The sequence below is a fragment of the Cyprinus carpio genome, chromosome B9 (genome assembly GCF_018340385.1).
Source record: "Cyprinus carpio isolate SPL01 chromosome B9, ASM1834038v1, whole genome shotgun sequence".
Classification (NCBI taxonomy): Eukaryota; Metazoa; Chordata; class Actinopteri; order Cypriniformes; family Cyprinidae; genus Cyprinus; species Cyprinus carpio.
The window spans coordinates 29,117,102-29,142,491 of record NC_056605.1 but is presented as its reverse complement, the minus strand read 5'-3'; the positions used below and the strand labels follow the sequence as shown (position 1 = coordinate 29,142,491).

General features: G+C 33.1%; 1 protein-coding gene across 3 annotated transcripts in view; it reads left to right on the top strand.

The window, feature by feature from the left end:
- LOC109096437 (ceramide synthase 6-like) overlaps positions 1 to 25,390 on the top strand; it is a 34,176-nt gene that overhangs the window by 1,235 nt on the left and 7,551 nt on the right. Inside the window, exons 2-7 of one of the 3 annotated variants that reach the window (XM_042731843.1) lie at positions 2,547 to 2,652; positions 3,835 to 3,886; positions 7,603 to 7,733; positions 18,437 to 18,494; positions 20,725 to 20,775; positions 22,133 to 22,225. In XM_042731843.1, the coding sequence (XP_042587777.1) occupies positions 7,732 to 7,733; positions 18,437 to 18,494; positions 20,725 to 20,775; positions 22,133 to 22,225 (204 nt within the window). In that variant the 5' untranslated portion in view covers positions 2,547 to 2,652; positions 3,835 to 3,886; positions 7,603 to 7,731. Of the gene's footprint in view, positions 1 to 2,544; positions 2,653 to 3,834; positions 3,887 to 7,562; positions 7,734 to 18,436; positions 18,495 to 20,724; positions 20,776 to 22,132; positions 22,226 to 25,390 lie in introns of those variants that run through there. The other 2 variants (XM_042731842.1, XM_042731844.1) reach the window with 2 other exon arrangements.

Below are 25,390 nucleotides of genomic sequence, written 5' to 3'. Positions count from 1 at the left end.
CTTAAATAAAAAATATTTTAAATATTAAAATATAATAATGTTATTATAATGTTATTAATATATCAATATTATATTATTTTTTAATATTACAAACTGTCAGTTTAGTCAATTTAATACAGCCTTGCTGAATAAATGCATTAATTTCTGTAAAAACAAAAACTAAAAAACATATTGACAATTTTTTGACAAAACAATTTTTGTGTATATAGGTAATAATAAATTAGTTAACAGTACTCATATTTTGTGTCCTGCCATGATATGTCAGCTCATATAAATTGAAAATATATTATTTGAGATTTTAACATAATTTCCTTCATTTTAAGTAAGTGGTGTTAGTAGCTAGTAACACCAAAAAAATAAATAAATAAATAAATAAAATAAATAAAAACAAAACAATAAAAAAACTACCATAGAATATACAAAAAAAACTTGTAATTCTTATTTTTATGTATAAATATATTTATATTAAATATCGAGCACATTATTTTTGCACCTGATGTTGTTGAGACATAATAAGTGATTGACTATGGATAAAAGTGAGAAAAAAATTAAAGTGGGAGATTCACCCAAACCTTTTTGAACAGGCTATATATACAGAGAGAGATTTTTCAGATTTTTTTTTGTTGTTGTTGTTATTAGCAGTGTTAGAGAAACAAGCTGTTGTGTGCGTTTGGCATTTTGAAAAGTTACTGACATATTGCATCTTCCTCATGTGACAACTAGTCGTATGCTTGAGATTACATGATAAAACCAGTCAGTGTGCACTTGATATCAACAGTAAATCATGCTTTCCAGTGAGTTATGAAACTTAGACATTAATTAATTTTGCTCTATTATGAGTTTAGACGTCTGAAAATGTGTTGGCTTTCAATGTCACAAAAGCAGCAGCTTAGACATCTTCTCTGCGGGACGACACAGTGTCAGGTTTTGTGTTTATGCATGCCACAGACCATCTGCTCTTCACCTTCATCTGACAGAGTTCTTCAGATCTGGTAGTTTGAAGGTGAAATATACTGTCAGGGTCTCCTCTGGGACTGTGTTTTATAATCAGAGTTCGTGTATAAGTTTAACCCGTGAGTACAGTCAGTTCTGGACCGGCTGAAACCTTTGGATCTGCGTTTACATAATACAAACCATCGCAAAATAATAAAAAGCCATCAGTGTTCAACCGAAATGTCGTGATAAATGCTCTCGTGGTCTTCACTGTGGCATCACTTGACTTCCTCTGTGGAAAGAGGACACACTATCTAAAGTACAAACATCCTCTTCTATCCTCCTGCGTTGCACAAGCGCTGTAAATGTTTATGATGAGCAACAGCCCATTTATGGCATTTCAGCCCCACAAAAGCAAACAGCGTGCAGGCCGCAAATCAGTCGGGTCACCCATAAGCTTACCACAGCTCTTCAGCTTTATAGAAGATTCATTTCTAGAGCATTTCATTGGATGACATTAATTAATTTAGTTTGTAAAAGCTCATTAAAATGGTCTGCTGTCACCTCCATTTCCATTCTTGTGACATCTCACTTTCTTAGACTTGCGAGGCCAGTTATATATATATATATATATATATATATATATATATATATATCTATATATATGATCATATTATATATATATACACATATATATATATTACGTGTGTGTGTGTGTGGTATATATATCAATTTAACAAATACAACAATAATTAAAATAAATATATATATATATATATATATGACAGTAAACATTCTTAGCCATTTCTGTTTTGAAGCACCTGTTAAAAAAACGAAACATGCTTGTAAGGATGTATTTATTTTAAAGTGTATATCAGACTTTTAGAAATATGCTCTGATCAAGTGAAGACACTTCACCTTTATTAATTATAGCTGATTTACACAACAACTAGAAAATGAACAGGATGTAAATAAAGAGTTAAAGTTGGCCACTGCTTGATTGAGTTCGCTTAATGTTTGTCTTTGATATGGATCTTTATAACATCATAATGATTTGTGTAATTCGATCAAACAGGACGGAATGTTTTTAAAAGACACAAACCGGGTTAAAGAAAGTGAAATAAACTGTTTACATCATTGCTATTGTGATAAACGAAATATGACTTTCATAAACAGTGAGTTTGATATTTAGACTAAGACGAGGATATGAAAATGTGCTGCATATTAGCAGTGACCCATGAATGTTTCTTCTGGTTGTTGTTCCTTTTTAACATTCTCATTATCAGATCGACAAGATAGAGTCACATTAGCATAACAAAACCAACTGTGATGCATCCGCTCTGATCAGCGGCTGTGTATTTCCTAATACACCGATGTTTATCAGACCTTCACAAAAGCAGCCAGTCAGCTGCAGAAAGACCAAATGCTTACAGCTGGCCTGCACGGTTTAACGCGCCGTCTCTGAAGATTTGGCAAGTGATTGCACACAGGAGGATTTTTTTAGCCGCCCGCTGTGGTTTTACAGCCTGTCAGACCTTCGGAATTAAGTTAGCAGACATTGATATTACAAGATATAAATCTAATGAAGCGTTCTTTGTTATTGCTTGTTTTAGGTTTATTGCGAGGCCATGTGCACTAGGTCTGAAAATCCAGGCCAACGGGCCGCAGAAGGCTCAGCCCAATGCCATTCTGGAGAAGGTCTTCACTGCCATCACCAAGGTAAAGACCATGTTTCACTACAACACACTTTTGAGCGGTTTACTGCTATTATAATGGCAGGAACAGCAGTTTGATAAAACAGGGCTATCACAGAAATTCAGTAAGCCAGTTTCAGTAGGACAGCAGCAACTAATGTGCTGAACAGATATGTGCATTTAACAATTGAATATTAACATAAACATTAACACCTTCAAGTATTTCTCAGTGAAATTATTGGTGTTTTTACTGCATTATTATTAATTGTGTGCATCAATACAACAGTTACATGTCCTTAGAGGAAAAAAATGCATCAGAAATGGTCATAAAAATATTGGCTTCCAGTTTTTTTTAGCAAACATCAGTTATGTTTATAACTACAAAAAAAAACATTAATTTTCAGAGTTTTAACCCTTTAAATGCTAGTTTGTTTACATAATGCCACTGCTGTTTATGAAAAAAAATAATAATTTTCCTTATACCAAACGCTAAGCAGATTTTTTTTTTTTATAATTAGAAACAAACTTAATTTTGCATTATTTTTTGTGCAGTGTCAGGATTAAAAAAATAAGTAATCCATTCACTCCAAATTTCTCCATACCAACACACCCAAATTATATCATTTCAACTGGCCTTTTTTCAGCAGAAACAGAAAACAGGAAAAAATAATTAAAATTAGCTCCATAGGCCAGACCTTAGAAAATGATAAATATTAAAAACACCAGATAGACATGTAATTAATGTTAAAAACTTGATTCTTACCACAGAGGGTCTTTAAATATAAATGTGTTGTACTGGCCTGTAAATCAAATTAGCTGAACATTTTCCTTCCGTTTTAGATTGAAATGTCTTACTGAGCTACCAAAGTTATCCAGCCAAGAGAAGCGAGTGTTTTATCTTGTCAATATTGTCGTTTCATTTATATTAATGGCATATTAGACAGTGGCAGGTCTTTTAGGCTGCATTTACGAGGCATAATGATCTGATATATAAACACTCGTCCATTTTTTATCCTGCCTGTTTAAGTTGTATTTAAAGGGACAGTTCACCCATAAAATAAATTCTGTTATTATCTCACCCCCGTGATGTTGTTTTTAGTGTTTAACAGAAGAAACAAAGTAATACAGGTTAAGAACAACAGCAAACTATGACTTCAAGACGAACAGGCTGTGTTTGTGCATTAATACTGTACCTCACCTGCTGTAGGTGAAATGATGCTCACATGAAACAGACGAGGACGATAACATAGAGAACCCAGGTGAAGTACAGCGATAATCCAAAAACATGAACTATGAATTAAATCCAAGACCTGAAACAAAACATAAACCATGAGCTTGAATAGAAACAGTAACATTGAACTGCATACATACATCAATACACAACAAAGTAACACGGCAAACATGAGGGCTTTAATACAAGAACTAAATTAAATTTGATATACAGTATATTTAATAATATATATTTTCTGACAGCCCTATTAATTTAAATGTGATTTTATACAACAGTTCAGTAAATAAGAAGTTGATATTGTGTTATATTTAAAACAATATTATGTGTTTTTTTTTTCTATTTTGCAGAGAACATATTACCTTTAAAGCCACAGCATAATTGTTGTGCAAGAAACCCAGCGGTGTTTAGTTTCTGAATGAATCCAAGTTTTGAACGAATCGAGTGAATCAATGATTCAAAAACCCATTCATTAAGAGTGCCGTTTACTTCATTCCTGAATGAATCAGCCGTTTGAACGAATCATAAATGCCTTTATTGCCACCTGCTGGCAGATTTAGTTTCTCATTTAGAATTTCATTTCATAAAAAAAATTAATTATAATAAAAAAATTAAAATAAATAATAATAATAAAAAAAAATTAAAGGGATAGTTCACCAGAAGACTGTTGATAACAAAGCTGTTTTAGTTACCGATGACTTTCATTGCATGAACAAAAACAGTGAGATGTTTCTCAAATTATCTTCTATAGTTTATGTTAGGCCGTTGTATCCTAAATGTTTATGTGTAGCCTAATACATTTTATGTTGAATCAAATAAAATATGTCTTTCTATAGCTACAATTTGGAATGTCTACTTGATACTTTCTCATTTAACACAAAAATAGCTATAAATAATCTCTTGTGGATATTTATTTAGCAATTCATTCGATTAATTAATCTAACTATTATGTAATTAATTATATATATATATATATATAATATATATATATATATATATAATAACGAACGGAAATCAAGTGAAAGAAAATAGTAAAAAAAATAGTCTTGCTGGTGCTGAACTGAAGCATGATGTTGAAAAGATTTTTATCAGCCATTTATCTTTAAAGAATTATTTGATTATGCAGAAACGTGATTAAAACCTGCAGAGACTGTGAATCAGAATCAAATTGAAGCGCTTATCACAGTCACTGAAATGAGAGACGCCTCGATTCCAGCGAATCACATTGGTGTACTATTCCTGCATTCACTATGATGAATGCAGGAATTTGTTACTATCTCCTCCATTGAGTTGAATCAGTATGTAATGCGAGTTCATTTATCTTGAATCAAATGTAAGTGCTCTTACTGAACTTCAGCGTGAACTTCTGAACTAAAGCAGAGCAGCGGTTGCCATGTAAAAGAAGAATGATGTTTCACCTTTTGAGCCCTTGTCTTAAAAGAAAGCGAGCGCTCTTGAAGGTGACGGCAGTGTGGAGTGTCTGTACAGGTAATCACAGTCTCAGAGTGATAGCGTGGCTCTTTGACATGTGTGGCTTTATCAGAGCTCATGTGCACTGACACATCGGCACTATTTTTAGCCACAACAGAACTAAGTTTCCTTGACAAATGTTCAAATTCTCAAACACACGAGATCCAGACACGCTTTAAGAATAAAAAGAACGTTCCTGCCTGAAACAGAGCTATGCAGAGAGACAGAGAGACCTCAGGGCGAAGCTCATCTAACTGGCACGTTAGCAGATACAGCCGTCTAATTGGAAACTGATTGAGTTTGGATGAAATCCATTAGTGATAGACATCAGTTTTGGGGCTGTTATTATTAGTGTTAAAACAGTAGATGTTCATTGAGGGTAAAATCATTTTCTATTCTGACCATTTCTTCAAAAAAAAAAAGTCTCTTTTTGGCCAAAGGAATCATGAAGGGATTTATTTTGCAGTAATGACCATATTTTACCCAGCTTTAATAATAATAATTATATATATATATATATATATATATATATAAATGAGAAAGAGTTTATTTTCATTTCCCTGCAGGTTATTTTCTGTGTAGAACAGTGTATGTGACAAATAAAAATCTTAAATCTTGTACTTCTGAAGCATTTATTAAACTTGGTTAATGTTAATTTCAACATTTACTAATACAGTATTAAAATCAAAAATAGTTTCTTTTAGTATTATTTCATGGACTTGACCTAACAAAAACTAACAGATAGCTACATTTTTATTAGTAATTTTTAAACAGATTTTAATAACTAATTTATTGCTCATTATAAATGTGACAGTTATGGACTTTTGTTTGTGTTCCTGTTTCTGCCTTAGTCTTCCTTTTGACCTAGTTTTCCTGAATGGCCTTAATTAGTTAATTTGGTTATTAATGCATATTAATGCATTAACTAACATTAATATTACATTATATAAAATAACATAATGTATTATTAGCATTAGATATAATTAACTAATGCAAACTTGTGTGTGTGTGTGTGTGTGTGTGTATATATATATATATATTTGATTGTTAAATGCTACGATAACAGATCATAATCAAGTATAAAATCTCAAACATATATTATGTCTTATGCATGACTAATAGTGGGGATTATGATTCAACCAGCTGACTGAATCCTATGATTCTTTTACATAATGACACTTTCAGTAAGTTAATGAATCATTTACTTGGCAGATTCATTTGGGGAAGTCGTGGCCTAATGGTTACAGAGTCGGACTCGTAATCCAAAGGTTATGGGTCACCATACTTGGCTGTATGTCTCGTCACTTTCACTTTCACTTTTCAACAGCATCATTCTGTTATTATTCAGTTATTCTGCATTATTATTCAGTTGCATTTTTCTTCATTTTCTTTGGAAAATGTCAACAAAGCATATTTCACCCTTTATTTGATCAAACTATAAACAAAACCCAATAACCAAATAAATAAATGATTTTCAGTAATGTCCTTTAATAGTCCTGCACTCTCAGATAAAAAGGTACAAAAGCTGTCACTGGAGCTGAACCCTTTTCAAAGAACCAAATATGTACCATTTAGTTTCTAATATGTACATTTTAGTTACTAATATATACCTTTAAGGTACATGCACCCTTTAAGAGGTAAATAAGGTACAAGGGTGTACCTTTTGAATAGATTCTGACCCAGTGAAAGCTATTGTACCTTTTTTTTCCTACTGTTCCTACTATTATGCTCGCAATTGACATAATTCTAATAGTGTATAATCATCAGCCATTTATACAGGTTCATAAATGCTTTTCTGAACGCTCCTTGTTTTACTGAATAAACTCACATGTGAACTGAATGAATGTATGGCCTCTTTTGTTCAGTCATTGATGGTCAGCAGATCCCCGTTCGTCAATGACTTGCTTCGTTCGTTCTGTTTGTATTTTCTTCAGTGCCATTCTGAATCATTCAGACGAGTTCAAAGGGGTTCAGTGAGCTCGAAAAATCAATGAAACGTCCCTAGAAAGGAAGGAATCACGAATTAGCGCAAGGAAGTGACTGAGAATGCTTGAAAGATTGGTTCATTCACTATGGAAACCCCAGTACTCCAGACATTACAGCATGCCTGCGCAGCATAATCACGCTCGTAGTGCAGATGGCTTTTTAAAGACAACGGTTTTAAATGTGCAGTGAGTGAATTTTTCAAGCTGTTAAATCCACATTGAGGCGGTTTGTTTGTGCTCTGACTGTGGCAGATCTCTGCAGTGACACGCTTCTGTCTGCTGTGTCTTCCAGCACCCCGATGAGAAGAGGTTAGAGGGTCTGTCCAAGCAGCTGGACTGGGACGTGAGGACCATCCAACGCTGGTTCAGACATCGACGCAACCAGGAGAAACCCAGCACACTGGCGCGCTTCTGCGAGAGCATGTGAGAATCAGCTCTGTTGAGAAATCTTGTTTTTTTTGTCAGGGCATGATTTGTTATTGTACTGCAGGATGCCTATTTCAGTGATATCTGTGTGGTAGTAGGGACTTTTTTTTTTAAGTTAATCTTTCATAATATGATGCATTTCTGTGTGAAACAGGATATTCATTAAGAAAAGGTGTAGGATGGGACTTGATTGGATGCTGAAAAGTGGACGTTACTTATCAAAATGAATCATGTGGTTGAAAAGTAGGGAAAGTCATTTGAGAGGCAGAACAAGTTATTCTATTTTGATAAAGTATTATGATTTTTTTTTCCTTTGGAATAATGTGCATTGATGAATCGTTCACAATAAGGAACATTTATAAAGTGCAGTACTGTTCAAAAGTTTGGGGTCTGTAATATTTTTGAAGAATTTTTGAAAAGTCTCTTAAGCTCACCGAGGCTGCATTTATTTGATTAAAAATACAGTAAAAACAGAAAAATTGTGAAATATTTTTGCAATTTAAAATAACTGTTTTCTATTTGACTATATTTTAAATTTTAAAAACAGTAATAATTTGAAATAGGCTTATTATTACAATTAAATTTTTATTTTTATTTTAATGATCCTTCAGAAATCATTCTAATATTCTGATTTGCCGATATGCTTAATATGTTTTTTTTGTTTTAGGATTTTTTATAGAATGATTAGAAAGTTCAGAAAACAGCATTTATTTTAAATAAAATTATTTTATATATTTAATAATTACAAATGTCCGTACTGTCACTTTTGATTGCTGAATAAAAGTATTAATTTCTTTAAAAAATAATTCAGTAATACAGTCGATTTTGATTTCACGTTAAGGTATTAAAGCCTTTATGATTTCATTTGGTTTGTGATGTTCCCCTGGGGGGTTCTGGCCGAGGGAAGCGTGTCTGCACTAGATAGGTGTCACCTGTGTGTGTTATTGTGTACCAGTGTCCTCTAGTTAGGCGGCATGAGGGCATAGTCTGTTTCTTTACCTCTCAATCTTTCTCTCTTATCTCTCCATGTTGTTGTCTGTCTTTGCTCATCCTGTCCACAGCATCTCCTATTCTTGTCCTCCGCTGCTTTATCTCTATCATCCTTTCCACAGTCTCCCAGTACTTCAACATGGATTCAAAGGAATATTTTACCAGTTGATGTTCCTGTGCTGCATCATGTCACTCATGGATTTGACCTCAGCTAAACTCTCATCAGCAGCTCGTTGTTGCTTTTATCGCTGTAAATCAGCAACTTCTCACCGTTTTGTCCAGCGTTTGTGTCCTCAGCGGTGGGATTGGTTCTGTTGGTTTGTGTCTGAAAGCCCCAGAGGTTATAGTGATCATCTGATCAGTGCTGAAGCACGACACTGTGCCATTTACTTCAGAGGCAATTAAGCCACAGCCTTCAGAGATCACAGAACACGCTCACGTGTGAGTGTAACCTAATGAGAACCACGAAACGATGCCTTTCTCTCAGAGAATAATAGAGCGACTTTGAAGAGCATATTCGGTGGCCTTTGAAAACTAACTGTGCAGTATGAGCCTAAGGCTGCACGATTTGGGATAAAAATTGGATTGCGATATTTCTGATAAAAATTGTGATTTACTTTGTAAATTATAAGATGTATTGTTTTACAATTTATTTAAAAAATTAACTAAAATAAAATAAATTATTTTATTTTTTATGTGATTTATGTTTGTTTGTTTTTCTTAAATTCCGGCTTTTCCAAAGGGCTGCACAATTTGGCAAAGGAGTGATTATATATCAAGATGACTAAAGAATAATAATATTAATATTCAATAATAATAACATTATTATTATTATATAGTCATCTTGATATATAATCACTTTTTTTGCCAAATTGTTGTTGCTATTACTTTTATTATATTCATTATGTATTATTATAATTATATTAAATATTTATTATTATTGTTATGATTGCATTTGCAATTAAACTTAAAAATGTTTTTACTGTGATTAAATAATAATAATAATAATAATTTATAGAAATTATAATAATTATTTATATTATAATAATAGTAATAGTAATAATAATAACAATAATAATAATTTATAGAAATTATAATACATATTTATATAATAATAATAATTTATAGAAATTATAATACTTATTTATATTATAATAATAGTAGTAATAACAATTTTATTTTACAATGCAACTGGAAAATTACAATACCGATTTTTATGGCTATGTCTTAATTTCTTCAATTTCAAAAGTTAAACCATTGAGTTTTTTTTTATTATTATTATTTCAGTAGAAAAGCAGTCTGTTGCACTCTGTGCTGTAGTTTTTTATTATTAAAACACATGGTTTAGCTTCTGGATGTGGGATAGAGACACGCTTGAATACACCAGACACACTATTTTGCAACTGTTTGTAATATACTCCTCAATACAGATCTGAAATCCACTGTGAACTATACGTCAAACCAAGAACGTGTCAGTCTTATATTCACTTAAATTCCCTTCTTTGGATGAGATTGGACGTGCAGCATGATTATCTCTGACATTATGCAAAAACCGCGTCAGGCTTAACGTCAACAAACACACAGCATCTGGCAGATTTCATACAGCTCTCTGACAAAATACTGAACTGAAACGCACAAAACTGACCACACAATCTGTGGAAACGCTCAAGTTATACAGTGTTTCTATGGAGACTAAAAATATTCCTTATTCTCTGTGGGTGTGGAATAATCCACTCTCTCTGTGAGCCCTCGCAAAGTGAGAAAGACGATCAAAAAAACCCTGTTGCGTAAAGTCAGTCGAGGTTACACCACTAACAAGAGTCTGTGCTGTAAATGAACCAATCTTTCTTCTCCTGCAAAACAAAACAGACAACAACGAGGACAAATACAACTGAACTTTCGGTGAGAAAAATGTCAACTTGTTAAAATTCTAAGCCAGAAAAAATACAACACTGACAGAATCAGGTTATGTTCAGAGTAGTATATTGTCATATTGTTTATGGTTTATTCTAACATGCATTTGAGAAGACAATACACCATAGTTGCATAGAAACTAATTAAAAAGTCTTAAAAACTAGTCTGACCTTCTAGCAGTTAATCAAGGAGTAATCAGTCTTACTTTTTAAATTCAAATTAGATCAATCTAAGCTTTTATGTAACTGACCTAAAGTTTTAAAGAAATAAATACATGACTAACTTGCAAGACTAGTCAAAGCAGTTTGTACAAGCGGCCACCAAACCTGTAATGAGAAGCATTTATAAACCATTTAAGAAGCATTTACAAAGCAATTATGATAAATATTCATATTGTAATTTTACAGTTGCATTGTAAAATAAAAGTATTGTTATTCTTATATTTTTTATATTTTTGTATTTTTAAATTTGACAGCAATCTAACGTTTGTTTAATTGTTTTTATTTACTATTATTTGTAGTAATTATTGTTGTTGTTATTATTATTTGTAGGGTTGCACTAATTTATATATCAACATAAAAATAATGATAATAATTAAGACAATCTTTTTAAAAATAATTTGCTGTGCTTTATGGGATTGTAATTTATTAATAATTACTATTATTATTATTATTTGTACGGCTACACTAATTGTATATCAATATGACTATACAATAAAAAATAATAATATAGACAATATTTTTTATTAAATTCTGTAATTTGCTGTGCTTTATGGTATTGTAATTTATCATCATCATCATTATTACAGTATATAGTCATATTGATATATACTTAGTGCAACCCTACTAAAATAATAATTATTAATATTACTACTATTACTAAATAAAAATATGAAACTGAATGTTAGCTCTCCATTAAATTAAATAATTTGAGTGTTAAATAATAATAAAAATGTAGACAATCTTTTTCATTAAATTGTCGTTTGTTGTGCTTCTTGGGATTGTAGTTATTTCCTCAATAAAGTACACAGCCTTCTTTGCCAATTTTTTCCTGATTTTTGATTCAAAGTTGTTTGTCTATTGGATTTTTTTTAATCCGTGTGGAGAAAATGAATGGGAAAAATACTTAAAGGCTGCTAACCAAGTAGTTGATCGCTGATTTGCTAGTTAGTAGATATTGAACTAACTGCAATAATTAGATGAAATCTATAAATTTCACTCAAATGCTTATTTCTCTCTTTCTCTATCCACCCCCACCCATGTGTAACTAACCTGTTTCCAGGCAACTGTGTCGACCTCTAATGAAGTAAATAACTCCTGCTTGTTTGTTTTTTAAATATTGATCAAGAATAACGCTCCAAATTGCAGTGTGTTAAGTTACCAGGACACCAAACAGCAAAAACTGCCCTTTCGTTTCATTAAGCCTCAATTGACTATTTTCCCGCTGCTTAACAAAGGCCTAGCTGTGCTCAAAATCCTTCATTAGCCCAACAGTATCTTTCTTTCTCTCAGCCGTTGATTATGAAGAAGCGCTCGTGAAAGGTCTCGGCTCGGTTTAATGGAAGTTACAGGATCTGGTGTTTGCTGTGCTGCATGGTCCATCGCAGTCTCAGAGGCCTGTCAGACAGCATCACGGATCAACTACAGAATAGAGATCTCTCTTTTGGAGGAGACTCGGAGAGAATAGGTGTATCTGGAAGGTCTTTCAAGGTCAGGTTTCAGCTGAAGCCCAGCGGCTCTGATTTGCTGTCTGGTACAGCAGCTGAATGCAAGACATCCAAAGCTTCTCAAATAATGAGCCGAGAAACACACTGAAAAATGCATTGCTTTTGTATAATCCTGATATCATTTCAGCCTTATGAAACATCATTTCAGCTGTTTAAACCAAGAAGTCAAATACTATTTTTAAATAGCTCAAAATGATTTCTACATAGTTTTTCACTAAATGGAAAGGAAATAATTGTATTGGATGGAATTCAATTCACAATTTGATATTTATTTATTTTATACAGATAATCATTTTTTTACAAACAAATTTAGTTTAAAGATGGAGTGTGTAATTTGCCATTTAAAAAAAAAAAATAATAATAATGATAACTTTACTTCAGCTACTTGCCAAGGCAACATTTCACATTTTCATTTAGTTTAACCTGAAGTAGGCTACTAAAATAACAAACTGCTTATTACTGCAAAATTACAAAAAATGAAAACAGAAAAAAATATGAATAAAAACTAGCTCAAAATATTAATTAAAACTATAATAGCATTTAGTTTTTAAAGCATATTTTATATTGAATGTAATTATATGTGTTTCTTTGTTCCTCTTTATTAGCTTGTATGTAGGGCTGCACGATTATGACAAAAATCATAATTGTTGATTATTCCCTTGAAATTGTAATTGCGATTATTAATTACAATTATCACAATTTACATTGAATGGTTTATACAATTGTTTGAAGCAACTGCATGCCGTATTTTGATATGAAAATAAACAAAGCTGAAATCACTCTAACTGAAAAACTTTTAGTGCTTTTCTGTAGTATTAAGCCTCAAATATCAACTATACATCGGATTGGTTTCTTCTTTAAATTATAAAAAAGTAAAAATATGTATGGCATTATAATGTTATACTAAAACTGAGATTAAAATAATGGGAAAAAAACCTTTAGATAACATGTAGAAAGAATATATATATATATATATATAATTTGTAGCCAAATTTTATTTTACATTTTATTATTAAATTTGTAATTATTTTAAAATACTTGTAATTCTAAAAACTATTTAATACAAATGCACAGATCAGTTAGATATTTAAAGTCTTTAAATTCATTAATTAGTTATTTTAAAAAATTGTGATTCCCATAAGTAGAGTTGGATCAGAAACGATTCCCAATTAAAGATTGCCTGAAGATTCATGGAAGTACAATCTGATGGTATCTTGCAGTTTTTCAGTGGCTCTGTGCGTCAGACAGACACTGACTCTTACTGTGGCTGGTTTCCGTGTCCATCTGTACTGAAGCTCAGCCTTAAAGGAAGGAAACGCAACTGATGTTGTTTTCATTTCTCATGCGGAGTGACAGGGAGCTCTGTCTGTGTGAATATCAAAGCAGTAATTAATGGCATGTATCACATGGTAAAGCCCAGAGGGCTGGACGACCGCAGTCAGTGGGTCTCAGTGAACGCTGTGTGTCTGTGGTAGGTGTTTGTTTGGCTGCGAGACTCTTTGATCTCGGAGGTATCGGCTGGCACAGGCGTCTGTGCCTGGAAACTGACCACAGGCAGAGAGATCTATAACCACAGGGACAAGTTAAAAAGGCCACGCCAGCTTAACCCCCCTGCTTTCCCCAGAACACACCAACTCTTCAGTCGTTCCCTTGAATATCACCGTTTGCCAATAAAACAATACTGAAAACATTACTCAGCGATCTGAGAATCCTTCTCTCTGATGATATTTCAGAAATCACGTCATCTTTAGAGAACTAATGATCCCAGATTTGGGAATAAATCACTCTTCTGATTTACTCTGACCAACATTTTTGCAAAAAGGTCTGAATTTGTTTGCAATTTGGTTTGACAGTTTTATCTTGCACTCCTGCGTTATTTCTTTTCATGCATTTATGAGTGATTTCTTATTTTCGCAAAATAAGAAACGCAATACGATGGAAAACAAATGATATGATGAAAGCATTTTCAAAGGCTAACCCGGTTAGCTTAGGATTTTTCCATTGGCTTTTGAATTATTGGTGAAAATAAGCTTCTTTTTTAATGATTCTTTTAAGTTTTGCTCATTAAGATTCGCAAATGAGCACAATTTTTATGGATTATAGTGAAGTGAAGTGACATACAGCCAAGTATGGTGACCCATACTCAGAATTCGTGCTCTGCATTTAACCCATCCAAAGTGCACACACACACCGTGAACACACACCCGGAGCAGTGGCCAGCCATTTATGCTGCGGCACCCGGGGAGCAGTTGGGGGTTCGGTGCCTTGCTCAAGGGCACCTCAGTCTTGGTATTACCGGCCCAAGACTCGAACCCACAACCTTAGGGTTAGGAGTCATACTCTCTAACCACTAGGCCACGACTTCCCCAATGAAGTCCAAATGCAATTAGCAGAAGTAAAAAGCTAAAGTTAGGTCGGTGTACACCACAATTTAAAACATTTCCCTGAAAACTTGAGTTTAGTTTGCAAGAGTGTGATTATAAACACAGTACTCTCTGAAGGTAATGACAAGAAAGTAGTTTGACCAATAGCATGCAGGCCTTTAACAAAATCGACCAATCACAGAGTACAAGAGGGTGGGATTTATATACTCAGAAAAAAGGTACAAAAGCTGTCACTGTGATGGTATCCTTTCAAAAGATACTAATATTTACCATTTAGGTACTAATATGTACTTTTTAGGTCCTTTTAGGAGTAAATAAGGTACAAAGTTTTCAAAAAAAGGTGTCCTTTTTTTCTGAGAGTGCAAAAAAACAGTCAACTGAAAATATGTGTACATAATGTATGAGGACTGTTCAGAGCTTGTCAACAGAAAAACAAGGCATTTTGGGCAATTTAGAAATCCCAGCCAGGACACGTCAGAGAAGTAAAAGCTTCAAGTAAGCTTATCATCAGTAAACAAAAACAAAAATCACAAGTAGAGTATTACTAATGCATTTTATGTTGTAGAATAAAACATGAAAATTTCATAAGCTCGTGTTAACCACAGACCTTATTTCAGGCCTTTAGCCAGACACCCATTCAAAAAACACATTGACTTTGAGATGATGGAACCTGAAGTGCAAAAATGTTGAACTTGTTTCTGGGTTTTGCCTACTTGGTCATTTATTCCTTTCAGTGTTGCACATTGGCATCTCTCACTGAATTTTTATTCCCTTTTTGTGCAAACGACTACCATTATCTGTAGTTTTAATGTCACATTCAATGTTCGTAATAGCAGTGGTTCTCCATAGATGTCCATCACAGGTTACGCAGCACAGCACTGGAAATGTACAGAATGGTCATTAAAAATATATATATATTTTCTCTACTTTTTGTCTGATTCTCAGTTTTAATATATTTTTATACCTCGCTAAGACTCATGCATAGGCCACATTTTTATATTGTCCACTCACATCCTGCACTGGCAGTGTTTTACATGCACGTTTATTCATGTGGCAGATGCTTTCATCCTTTAACATTGAATGTGACATTGCATTCAGGTTTTGCATTTGATCACTTCATGCATTTGCTGGAAATCTGACTCACGATCTCACCATTCTTAGCGCAGTGCTCTATTGTTTGAGCTTTAGTAGTGTTTTCTTCTTTGAGTTGCATAAACCACTACTTCTCATGCAAAAGCTGAGACGATCGGCCAAACAGTTTAAAGAGTGGGCTGAATTCAACACTCAGTTTTGAGCATACAGTTATCAGTTCGATTTCAAAACATGAAGTGTTATTTTCACTGTGCATATACAGTCTGAAAAAGTTAGGACACCCTCTTGAATTCCATGGTTTTTCGTTATCAGGACATAATAAAAAATAAAATAAAATCTAGTCCTTGACAGGTCTTACAATTTGGAAAATAAAACCTCAGATGAACAACAACACATGACATATTGCACCGCAACGCTGAACTCATATGTCATCCGTCCGGAACTGCTTCCGTTTACAACGAGCGCAGGCTAGATTAAAGTGATTATTACGTTTTGAATATGGATATTTTTCTTACAAAAACACATAGATTTGCCACAGGAGGCTTTTTTCACCCCTCGGAGCCGTGTGAGACACTTTTTTTTTTTTTATGGATGGCCGCTTTTTATTTAACTTCTTTTGGACTGATGCATGCAACACCCGCTGACTGAAATTAAACGGCTTGAAAGATCAAAGACAAATTTTAATATAATTTCAACTGGATTCATCTGAAAGAAGAAAGTCATATACACCTAGGATGCCTCAGGGATGAGTAAACACAGCCTAATTTTCATTTTTGGGTGAACTAACCCTTTATTTCAAGTTATTGCTGCTAAAAGTGGATCTACAAGCAATTTAATCCTAGGTGTCCTAACTTTGTCACACATGGTTTTTCCATTTTGGCTGACTGTATGTTTTTAAGGCTCTTCTAGAGATCTGCAGTCAATTCAACTGAAGGTGGTTCTTGGCCCGAAAAGTTTAAGAAACACTTCTTTAGAGTAGCCTAGTCTGACTTGCAGAAGTTGATGGATGGAAAAAAATACAAAAGAATAGGGGAAAAGGTTACATGAATCAGCACTGTAAAGCCTGGTGAGAGAAGTGTGTGTGTGTGTGTGTGTGTGTGTGTGTGTGTGTGTGTGTGTATGTGTGTGTGTGTGGTTTGTGGTGGAACAACTGGTTTAGGGTGACTCATACAGATGACATGTTGAAAAATAGGGTGACTGGTGCAGAGCGTTTTAGAGCAGTGCTTCTCAACTGGTGTTGCTTCAGGACTCAGATTTTACTCTCAACATCAAGTCAACGTGAAGAAAATGTACTTTAAAAAAGCATTAAAGTTTATTAAAGGGTCATATAATGAAGAATTACATTTTCCTGAAATGTTTTAAAGTTTATTACTTGTTTTAAGATGAATTGGACTGCAAAATGAGCATAGCAGTTGTGTTTTTTGATAGTCGGGGCCAGTCAAGGGACAGTTATAATACAGTAAAAACAGTAAGATTGTGAAATATAATTAGTTTCTATTTGAATGTATTTTGTTAAGTGGAATTTCAAATTTCAGCATTACTCAAGTTTTCAGAAATAATTCTAACATGCTGATTTCCAGTTCAGAAAGCATTCCTTATTATGTAACTATGTTTTCATCCATCTTCTGTGTGCCTCTGTTATCGGCAAAGTGAAAATGCAAAATAAAAGTTATAACACTGATAATGTTGTGTGTTGTGTATTTATGTTTTCTTTTATAAAATATGTGTTTTTTTGTATGTTTTGTTGTATCGGTTGTATTGTTAAACAGTTTCCATGTTTGAGAGGCGGTATACTCTTACCAATAGTACAATATAATTTAAAAATAATAATACAATATTTAATGCACAATTGAACAGTACCAAGGAATGACACAGGCACTCGGATGCTGCATTTATGCTAAAAGTATTTCCAAACAATTTTTTGTGACATTGAAATAGAATGTATGTACTAAAGTTATTTGAAAAAAAAAATATCGTTGACATTTTGATGTTTTGAAAAAAGAATGTCTCATTTAAAACTTGCTACTTCATATTATTGTGGAAACCATGATGCATTTATTTATTTTTGTTTTGTTTTGTTTTATTTTATTTCTTCATTAAATTCAAAAGAACAGCATTCATTTGAAATAGAAATCATTATAAATGTCCTTACTGTCACTTTTGATCAATGCATCCATGCAGAATGAAAATATGAATTTCTTTAAAGAAACCTTGCTGACCCCAAACTTGAATGTTAGTGTATGTTTGTTATGCACTAAACACTGCCTCTCAGTGCCCTCACTTAAGGGGTAATTATCTAATAATCGCCCTATCTTCAGCTTCGCCTTTGTTATGAAGAATGTGCTGTGAAATGTTGTCACGGTAACAGCAGGACGTAAAAAAAAAAAAACAGGACTTCTTGCACATTGAATTCCTAATCAGTGTTGAAGTACTTGAGCGTGAGGAGTGGGGTTTACCTGATCGCGGTGCTCTGGATGAAATGAGGACACAAAGCTTTTCTTGTTGATGCTTCTGCATTAAAATGACCTTTTGGTGCAATAGTAATGCAAGATGCAATGTTTCTGAATGTCCTGTTCTGTGTGTTTTCTTCACAGGTGGAGGTTCACGTTTTACCTGTACATATTTACGTACGGTGTGCGCTTCCTGAAGAAGGTAAACAATCTCGTTTGACTGAATAATTGATGGTCATTGTGAAAAACATGTGATCTTTTATGACTGACAAGTCGATACATCCATTATTCTGGATGTTGTCGAGCAGAGAAGCTTTGTTTTTTTCACAGCATTATCAAATAGATTCAGTGTCACAGTTTTTATTTACTTATTCGGTATCACGACTACAAAATGCAGCAGCGCACTCAGAGTTATTCTTCGTTTTGCCTTTCATCACCTCTTGGGGTTTTGCGGCGCGGACGTGCAGAAAAGATAAAGTTAGAGAGATGTCAGCCCTGACTTGATTTTGATTTTATTTGTTGTGTCATACTGTGCCGAGAGAGACAGCTTCCATAAACTCTCTTTCTCTCTCTGCCCTTCCTCTCATAAAGCTATTCATAATTCATCACGCCATCCATAATGCAGATTATTTTCCTCCAAACAAACATGTTCAGAAGAACTGGCCGCATCTTTGACTCTTCAATGAAGAGCATTTTGATATGATTTTACTGCATTCATTTGTCAATTTTAAGTAGATGCATATAAATGTATGTAGTTTAGATCTGTAAATTTATATATAAAAAATATATTTAAAAATACATAAAAAATAGAAAAAAAACAGATGAATGCATTATATATTACAGACCAGCAATATATATATAAAGAGAGAGAGAGAGAGAGAGAGAGAAATATAGATTTAGATATTTTAGAAATAAATATATAAATATTTTGCACACTTTCATACAGCTTTGGAAAGTAAGCATATACAGACGAATAAATATAATTTTTGAATAAACTGTTCCTTTAAATGAGTATTAAGCATCATTTTTACTTTAATTCAAAAGCAATGTTCCAAAAATGGGCATATTAGGGAACACATCTATAGGATTATTTACGAATAGACACAGGTAGGTAATGCTGTGTGTCTTTGTAGAAACTAGGCTAAAGGTGAACTGCTTGAACTTGCATGACAGTGCACTTTACTGAATGAGTTCATATGCTTCAGATGGGACGCGTTTCTCCTGCTGCTGTTATTAATAGGAGCAGGACTGGAAGTGGGCTGACATAAACCCAAAACAGACCTACAGCTCATACAGGCTCAAGAACTGAAGAACAGAGAGACTCATCTGTTGTGTTTAACTTAATTAGGGAGAGTAGGCTGTTGAGAAATTGGTATTGGATTCTTCAGTGTCCTTGTCCTAAAAATGATTGGTCATGTGTAGACAAACACTCTAAAGTGCATTTTCTGCACGGGCATTTGCACCCTTGAACCGAACAAACTAGCTGAATCACAAAAAAATAGTGTTAGCACTTCACACAGGAGGAAAGGGAGAGTTGGTCATAAAATTCATGGACATTTTAAGACATTAAAGCACTCGTTTCTAATTGTCCTAAGGAGAATTTACCATAGTTCTTGCATAGTTTGTCATTTAAAGAACATATGTGACCCTGGAGCACAAAACCAGTCTCTGGGGTATATTTGTAGCAATAGCCAAAAATACACTGTATGGGTCAAAATTATTGATTTTTCTTTTATGCCAAAAATCATTAGGATATTAGGTAAAGATCATGTTCCATGAACATATTTTGTAAATTTCCTACTGTAAATATATCAAAACATAATTTTTGATTAGTAATATCCATTGCTAAGAATTCATTTGGACAAAGGCGATTTTCTCAGTATTTTTTTTTTGCACCCTCAGATTCCAGATTTTCAAATAGTATCTCGGCCAAATATCATAACAAACCATATATCAATGGAAAGCTTATTTATTCAGCTTTCAGATGATGTATAAATCTCAATTTCCAAAAATTGACACTTAAGACTGGTTTTGTGGTCCAGGGTCACATATAATGATGTTACAGCATCAGGCGTCTGTTATTCTTGTATGTGGCCTTTGAGAACGATGTTGTGAAGTTGCTAATTTGCCAAAAGTAGCGTTGGATTGGATCATACGTCAGTATTCTCAGAGCACAACAGCAGATCTCAGAAAATCATCAGCTTCACAACACCAGGCTTTGATGCCAACTAACTTTCCCACATAATGATGTGATTTATCGAGAGGGGAAAAAGTGAATTCAAAGCATGTCAATTATATAGCTAGCACTGAGGATAATGACTGTATTTTCAATCTTTTTCATACTTTGATGTAGCAGAATTCAAAAGACATTATCTTGTGTCTTTAGTGAAAAGCTCTGGAGATCATTTGTGTGTCTGTGTTTGGTTTTAAAGAGCCCGTGGCTGTGGAACACACGAGAGTGCTGGTACAACTACCCCTATCAGGTACATTTATACTGTCTGACATATCAGTTAATTATTAAATGGGTCATACTGTATCATGCTTTTTTTTCTCTGAGGGTATGTTTACACAACAATGATTTACTAAAACAGAACAGATTTTCCTTTGCGTTCTTGAAAAGTTTCACATACAGATGACAACATTGTCAAAACGATCCCTATTTACACAGGTCAGCGAAAAACACTGAAATGCTGTATTTTCAGGCCTGAGTATGCCGTTTTTGTATAAACAAATGGCCAAAACACATAAAATTTGTTTTCTGTTTTTGGTTAAATATAGTGTCGTGTAAACTCCCCCCCCAAAAAAGTGATTTTCATGACTATATTCCACCCTCTCTGACTATTAGATCCTTTTTGAAAGTTCGTTACCATTTTGCATGGCAATGCATTAACAGATCATTCAGTTTTTACATATTTAATGCCGTTTTTAAGGTCCCAAATCAGGGATTCCCAAACTGCGGTTCGCAGAACGTCAGTGGGTCCATGAGTTGATGAAAAGCTAATAATGAAATTGTTGAAAATATACATAATTTGAAAATAAAAATACTATATTTGACATCTAATTTAAGTTAAAGTGTATTTAATATTTTATCAAATAAATAAAAAAAATCCATTTTATTTGTTTATCAGCATGTCGTGTGATCATTAACCAACATTAGAGAAGCATTAACATGCAAATGTTATGTTAAAATTGAAATATTAAAGGAACGGTTCTGCAAAAAAAAAGATGGGTTAATTTCTTCATAAGAATAGATTTGAAGAAAGGTTCGCATTGCATCACTTGCTCTGCAGTAAATGGGTGCCGTCAGAATGAGAGTCCAAACAGCTGATTAAAACATCACAATAATCTACAAGTGATCCACACCACTCCTGTCTATTAGTTTACTTTTTTTTTTTTTTTTTTTTGAAGAGAACACATGCATGTTTTTTAAAAAATAAATAAATAAATAAATAAATAAAATAACTTCAAAGCTTCTGGCTAAAATACGGGTTCTTTATCCATAATATTGCTATCTTCAGTGAAAAAGTCGTATTGTCTGAATCAGGAGAGAAATATGAACAGATCAAGCACCGTTTACAAGGGAAAAGAGTCCAAAACAGTTCTTAACAAATACTTCTGTGGAGTTCGATATGAGAGGACAAAAGTCATATTTTGTTAAAACACCTTGATGGATTTGTTGTTTCTTTGCAAACTTAACTTAAACTTATAAATTGAACGAACATTTTAGGTCTGATGATTTGTTCTGCTGGAAGAGTTTGTTTGTGAATGCTTGAAATACTCATTAGGGCTGCTGTATGCGTGGGTTTGTGTTGCTGACTCTATTGTGTCTGACTTTTATAGCCGTTAACCGTGGATTTGCATTACTACTACATACTGGAGCTGTCCTTCTATCTGTCGCTGCTCTTCTCACAGTTCACAGACATCAGAAGAAAGGTACGTTAACCATGAGTTTACAGCCTCCGATAAACCTTTTTCATCTACAGAGCATCAGTATTGGGCTGCTGGCAGCAGTAACTGCACATCTGAATTCGAAAGATAGCTTTGTGGAAGGCAGTGAGCGTTGCTTTGGTCTGGTTAGACGCGTCTGCTGCAGCGCTTTGAGTTTCTCGTGAGAAGGATCATGCTGGGTTTATTAGCAGCGACGTGCGGCTCTCTTTTCCTCTGCTGTGCAGGGGCGGAATGGTTTTCTGGTTCCTTTTAAACTTTTGAAATCATGACCACTAATAACTGCTGCTATTTAATTTCAGCTGAGGCATTTAATATTCATTGTGTTCTGATATTCATATAAGGTTATGAAAAAAATGCATATTCATGATCAGTATGCATGATGTTCATTTATATGCAAGATTGAGTTGAGTTTCTTTATGAATGCATTGTCATGTGCATAAATTGCAGTTTTTAAATTAACATTTGGAAAATATTGCAAGTCAATGGGTGCCTGACAGATTATGCTAATTTATCTGGAAATTAAACTTTTGCGGTTTAAATTGTTGCAAATTTATTTTCAGATTTGGTCTTTTGATAACACAGGAGCAAGTGGAAAATGGAAAAGTGGGAATATTGTTTAAAATTTTGGTCTACTACTGTTGTATATTAAGCACACTAAATAAATTAATAAATGCATTATCATTCAAAAGTTTGGGGTTTGTAAGTTCTTTTTTTTTTTCCTTTAGAAATTCAGCAAGGATGCATAAAATTGCTCTAAAGTGTCAGTAAAGACTTTTTGTTGTTACAGAATGTTTGCATTTGAAATAAATGCTGTTTTCTTTTTAATCTGCTATGCATCAAAGCATCCTGAAAAAATACAGTGTGACAGTTTCCACAAAGATATTTTTTAACATTGATTCTTGGGCAGCAAATCAGCATATTGGAATGATTTCTGACGGATCATGTGACACTGAAGACTGGATTAATAATGCTGAAAATTCAGCTTTGCATCACAGGAATAAATCACATTTAATATATATATAAAAAGAGAAAATGGTTAATTTAAATTGTAATAAAATTTCACCATATTACTTTATTTTTCTGTATTTTTGATCAAATAAATGCATCCTTGATGGGCTCAAGACTTTCAGAAACATATATAAAATCTTACTGATCTCAAACTTTGAATGAATGGATAAATGAAAATGAATGGACATGGATTAAATCATTTTGGAAAAATGTCATACATTTGCATGTAGGATTATTTTTGGACAAAAAATGAATGATAAAGTTTTTTTTCTAACTAGCTTCAGTTACACATTCTGTCAGGTGCACAGTCTGTGTTTGTTCAGGCTGTACTGGGTTGCCCCACCCACCGTCACATCTCATTGGTCCAAACTCCTTCCTTACATAATTCATAATGCTATATTAACATAATTTATCTTCTATTTGGCTGTTATCACACCACAACGCTCATCGTTTCTGCTTTCAGTGTGGACAGGCAAATGACTTGTCCCGTGTTGATTAGGGCAGCGTGGTCTCAATGTAAAAGTGCTCTCCTGCAGCCCACATGAGCACTCTCTGTCACAGCCGTATTGGTTTTGAGATGTAACGCAGGAGAAGCTCAGCTTGTGTGTTTGAACAGGTGGACTCTTGCTCTCAAAGACTCCTTGAAATCGCAGTTAGCACCTGCAGTCTGTGCTTTATAGATTTTCTTTCTCTTCTTTCCTCCACAACCCCTCAGTGCCAGACTCATGCACTCAGCCGCTCTCATTTCTCTGCTCACTGTTGGCATGTTTTTCTGTTTTTAGTGTTTTGAGGCAACACATACTGGTTAAGGTTTGTTGGAAATATTATATATATATATATATATTATATATATATATATAGATATATATATATATACACACATATGTATATATATATATACACACATATATATATATATATACACACACACATATATAGATATATTATACTATAATATATATATATATATATACTTATATATTATATTATATATATATATATATATACATATATTTAGTGCTGTCAAACACATCCAAAATAAAAGTTTTTATCTACATAATATGTGTGTACTGTGTTTATTTATCATGTATATATTTATAGGTATATATTTAAGAAAACTGTTATGTTTATATATTAAATATATTTATATATGATAGAATGAATATATGAATATAAATATATACATGTAAATATTTTCAAAATATACTGTATGAGTGTGTATATAAATATACACAACACACACACATATATTATGTAAACAAAAACTTTTATTTTGGATGAGATTAATCACGATTAATCATTTGACAGCACTTATATATAATATTTAAAATATTTATATAAAAATATTTAAAAAAAAACTTATGTATCAAGATTATTATTCTTAATTACTAAAACCATGAATAAATTGTATTACTAAAAAAATAAATAAAATGAAACTTTTAATTTTAACTTGGCTATATACATTTTTATTTCAGCTGTTTGCCAAGGCAACAAATCTTTTTTGCTTTTAGTTAAAGTTCTAATAAAAAAAAAACTTAATAAACTAACATATATATACATAAATGACAAAAACACAAAATAACTAAAGACTTTAAAAATTAAAACAGAAAATATAAATTCTAATAATTACCTAATTATATGAATTATTACCTATTAATAATATATCTAATTTAAAATATTAACAAAAACTATAATAGTATGTATGTATATATTTTTTATTTACATATATAATAGTATGTACATTATATATATATACACAGTATATATAAAATGTATTTATTTTTATTTATTTTATTATTACTTTTACTTTGACAGTTAAAAAATAATAATAATAATACTCTACCCTAACAATCTTTTTTTCTTCCTTTCATGCCCTGCTGTTTCCTTCAGGAAATGCAAATCTTGTTTTTCTTTGCTCTATCCTTTCAGTTTTTCCGTGCACGTATTGAGGATGTGCTCTGCCTCGTTCCTGCCCGCACCAGTGTGTCCCTTCTCTTCGTTTGCCATGCTTCCGTTCTGTTTTTCACCCCACTTCACTTCCTCCTCATCTTCATCATCATCAACCTTCATCATCTCAGCTTGCTGAGTCAGTGCAATCCCACGATGCCGCGGGGGGAGCATGCAACACCTAGCCTCTTAACA